Source organism: Mastomys coucha, unplaced genomic scaffold (assembly GCF_008632895.1).
Source record: "Mastomys coucha isolate ucsf_1 unplaced genomic scaffold, UCSF_Mcou_1 pScaffold21, whole genome shotgun sequence".
Classification (NCBI taxonomy): domain Eukaryota; kingdom Metazoa; phylum Chordata; class Mammalia; order Rodentia; family Muridae; genus Mastomys; species Mastomys coucha.
In genome coordinates, this window is record NW_022196904.1 from 97,785,076 (window position 1) to 97,788,999 (window position 3,924).

General features: G+C 42.1%; 1 protein-coding gene across 3 annotated transcripts in view; it reads right to left on the reverse strand.

The window, feature by feature from the left end:
• Positions 1-3,924, reverse strand: part of Ric3 (RIC3 acetylcholine receptor chaperone) — a 49,690-nt gene that overhangs the window by 23,494 nt on the left and 22,272 nt on the right. For all 3 annotated transcript variants that reach the window (XM_031387792.1, XM_031387793.1, XM_031387791.1), the window contains exons 2-3: positions 2,603-2,829; positions 1,576-1,648 (exon numbers count right to left, since the gene is read on the reverse strand). In XM_031387792.1, the coding sequence (XP_031243652.1) occupies positions 1,576-1,648; positions 2,603-2,829 (300 nt within the window). The remainder of the gene's footprint in view (positions 1-1,575; positions 1,649-2,602; positions 2,830-3,924) is intronic.

The window sequence follows — 3,924 nt, forward strand, 5'->3', positions numbered from 1 at the left end:
AAATCCGCCTGCCTCTGCCTCCCAAGTGCTGGGATTAAAGGCGTGCGCCACCACCGCCTGGCTTGTTTTGTTTATTTTGTGGTGTGTGTGTTTAGGCTAGAGGACAACTTTGAGGAGTCAGTTCTGGCCTTCCACTCTATGGAGGCAGGCTATCTCTTGTTTCTCCAGCATTTCAATACTCTGTGTTAGTGGGTCTACAAGCTTCTAGACTTCTCCTGACTGCCTCCATGCCATCAAAGGAATGCTGGAGTGACAGAAGCGTGCTATGACATCTTGCCTTTTCAAATGGGTTCTGGGGACCAAATTCAGCAAGCACTTTCATCCACTGAATCCTCCTATCAGTTCAAGATTTCCTTCTATGATGTTTTTAAATTACTGATATATGTTACCATTACTAAGTACCTCATAAGGAGACATAGCAGTTTTCTTCAGAGAGCCCTTGACTATTTAGGACTTTCAAAAAGGCTGTGAAATATGATTGAGGATTTAATACAATGAAGAGCCAAAAGTAATTCAAAAAGAGATACTGCCTAGGGCAGCTATTTCTGTGCCTCATCCTCATGTCATTCTATCGGCGTTTTTCTTTTAAAAAACTTTTAATAAGAAAAATATTTTTAATTTTAAAACTTAAAAAAATAAAAGCAAACAAGAAACCTTTGATGGGTGAAGTGGTACAGATCTTTAAATCCAGCACTCAGGAGACAGAGGCAGGCAGACCTCTGTGAGTTTGTGCTACACAGTAAGACCACTACAAGCTCAAGCATTCATGTTTGCATAAGTTTTACTCAAGCCATCCAGACATGATTCCCAGAATGCTTTTGACAAATCCCTTCTTTCTAACAAGCTATTTTTCTCTCTGTGTGATGTTTATGTGCTTGTGACCCAGGCAAGTTAGTGTGCAGGCATATACAAGAAGATGACATGCAGTATCTTCTTTTCTCGCTCTCTCTCTTATTCCCTTGAAATAGGGTCTCACAATAAACCAGAAGCTCACTGTGTTGGCTAGGCTGGCTGGCCATGGAATCTAAGGATCGTCCAGTGTCTGCTCACCATGCACAGCCACCCCTGACTTTTTACATGAGTGCTGAAGAGTCTAACTTGGGCCGGTCTTCATGCTTGCTTAGCATGCTTTACCCCACAGATTAGTTTTCCTAGCATCATTCTAATCTATAAAGTCTTAGAACAAAGGACTACGACAGCACAGAGTAATCTGGCTGGACACTATTTGACAACATATTTACAGACTCCAGAGTGTCAAGAGCTAATAGTGGAATGTGACAATGATGCAATTTCTCCCTCAGTTTTCCTCTGTGAAATAAACACATTTGCTCCAAATATTTTGCAGTCTGTAAGTGAAAAGTAACTAAGCCAAATGTTGACTGTTAACCTCTTACCATGTACCAAAGTGAACTTAGCAGCCTTGTGCTAAAGCCCAAGCAGCATTAGCCCTTTAAGGTCCATCCAACACCCATACACAACATTTGAGCAATGCTTTTGGGACATACCCCCAGACTCTTCCCCGGTTGTATGCCACTCCAACTCACTAGCACTGAAGACAAGGGACGGAGCACTTACTAATCTTCCTGTGGGTGTTTCCAGGTGGGGCACTGGAGCAGTTCCGATCCTCTGCAGTTTTCCCCTTTGAAAGCTGAGGATGAAGGAGGCACAGCACATCAACAGCAGCTCAGAACCTCAAAGTCACGGAACACCTCATGTTAAATGAAAAAAACAAAAAAGCTGGGAGACAAAAATTAAGTCAGAAATCAAACCAAGTATCAACATTAGAGAAATGCCTTTTTAAAGCCACTGAAAGAGTCAAGAAGGTAAAAAATGACTGAAGCAAAGATCAAAATACAAGGAAAACAAAGTCCCGTCGGTCACCTGCTACACCCATGCTCATCCAGTGCCAGTACCCTAGGGGACATTTTCATCTCCACTCAGACTGCCTGCAGAATTCCTGGGCAAGCAGAAACCAACCTCCCTTCACTTTACTGAGGCATGAGTGTAAGGTGAGGCCTTTATACCTCAACATAGAGAACAAGCCTATAACCTACAAAACCTGCCTAGAAGTGGAACTTATTTGGGGGTCTCCCTTAAAAGACCCAGCATGACTTCCCACAACCAGGAAATGTTGGGCTTAGTGTCTGGACAGGACAGAATTACAGACACCAAGCACAGTATCTGACGCCCTGGCACCATTAAATGTGGCCTCACAGTGCTACTTGGAAACCTTGGTGCTCATCCTACAAACAAGCTGCTTCTTAGAGCATCTTAATGGTCTATCAACTTGCAAAGATGCCTAGTCTTTTGTTCTTTTTCTTTGAGTTATAGCACTGATTGGATTATGAACTAGAAGATCCAAGTTCAAATCTTGGACTTACATTTTAGTTGTAAACCTATCCTAAGATTTTTCTCTGTAAAATTGAGATGATGGCGATCCTAACAAGTTCACACAGAGACGATGAGGCTTTCAAAGAAATGATGGATTTGAATGGGCTGTGTGGCCCCTTGCAGGTACCAGAGACAATGATTTTATTACAATGACATTAGATTTTCACTGATATACATATATCTTATATGCATATAAGACAATTTCACTTACCTTAAACAAAATGTACAGTATGTACAAAAAGATCCCAAAGCCATAGACTGGAATGATCTGGCCCATCAGTCCTCTTCCACTACCCCCTCCTCCAGCACCTCCACCTGCTCCCTTGGCCTTTGCAAAGGCCTCTGCAAGGTGAGACCTCTGGAAACGAGCCCCTGGTGTCTGACCATCTGAGGGTGCTGAGTGGTGATGCATCATAGGTGGAAATCGGCCCAATTTTCCTGAGAAAATAATTAATTGGTTTTATTTCCTCTGTTTTAAATATGCACTGAAATTCAAATAATAGAAGCAACTTAAACATATTTAACAAAAAAAAACCACAGGAATTTGATTAGAAAGATAAGGGTTTCATATGGATACAAAGACTGTTGTGATAAACTCTATTTGTTCACTAAACCCATTTCTTTTTCCTTCTGGATCAATAGCTAAACTACATTTCCCAGCCTCCTGTAGAGTTAAATGTGGCCCTGTGACAGAGTTCCAGACAAAGGAACTTGGCCTATAAAGCTTCCCATAGGTTCAACTACATGATCATTTTCCTCCTGTAGGATGGATACTAATGTCCAGGGAGACCTTGAAAGTCATATGTTGGAAATGGCAGAGCCTCCATTAGCCTTGGTTCCTAAGTAACTGTGGCACAGGCCTCCACTGCTGCTACCCTGATAACTTGGAACCATCTGGTCCTGTTTGTGTAAGCGAGAAACAAGCTTCTATTGTGTGAGGGCCATTATATACATTGGAGTCTATCTGTTACAGTGGTTAGCCACCCCTATCTAATACAAAAGGAAATGTAATGTTCTCGGGAGAGAACAGAACCAGAAACTGGAAAGCCATCAGGATTCAGGCCGGCTACTTTCACATTCCAACTCAAACTCTCTCCTCTCTATGGGACCATAGCCTTTTCCCTTTGTTTCTTTGCTCACATCTTCAATCTCCTTCTTCAGATAACTTCTCTAATTTCTTCATGCCTATAGTAGAAGACAGTCATTGCAAACCTCTCAATTTGCAACTTCTTCAAGAAAATAGCTAAGACTGGCCCTAATTCCAAATTCCTTGGAGGAAGATTGAGTACACAGCTTGGGGAGGAGGCAAGCATCCGTTTTTGAATTAGCTACGGCTGAGCCTCCAGGATTCATAGAGTAGAAACAGGGTCAAAGGCCCAACCTTGGAAGAACTCAGAGAAGAGGAGGTTTATCATCCATTGTTTTGCATTTTAAAACTACATTAAGAGCAGCCAAGAGTTAATACAGCACAATGGGAGACAAATTCTTCTAAGGGCCATAGGTAAAAGTATGCTTGAAAAACCAGTGGGGGGA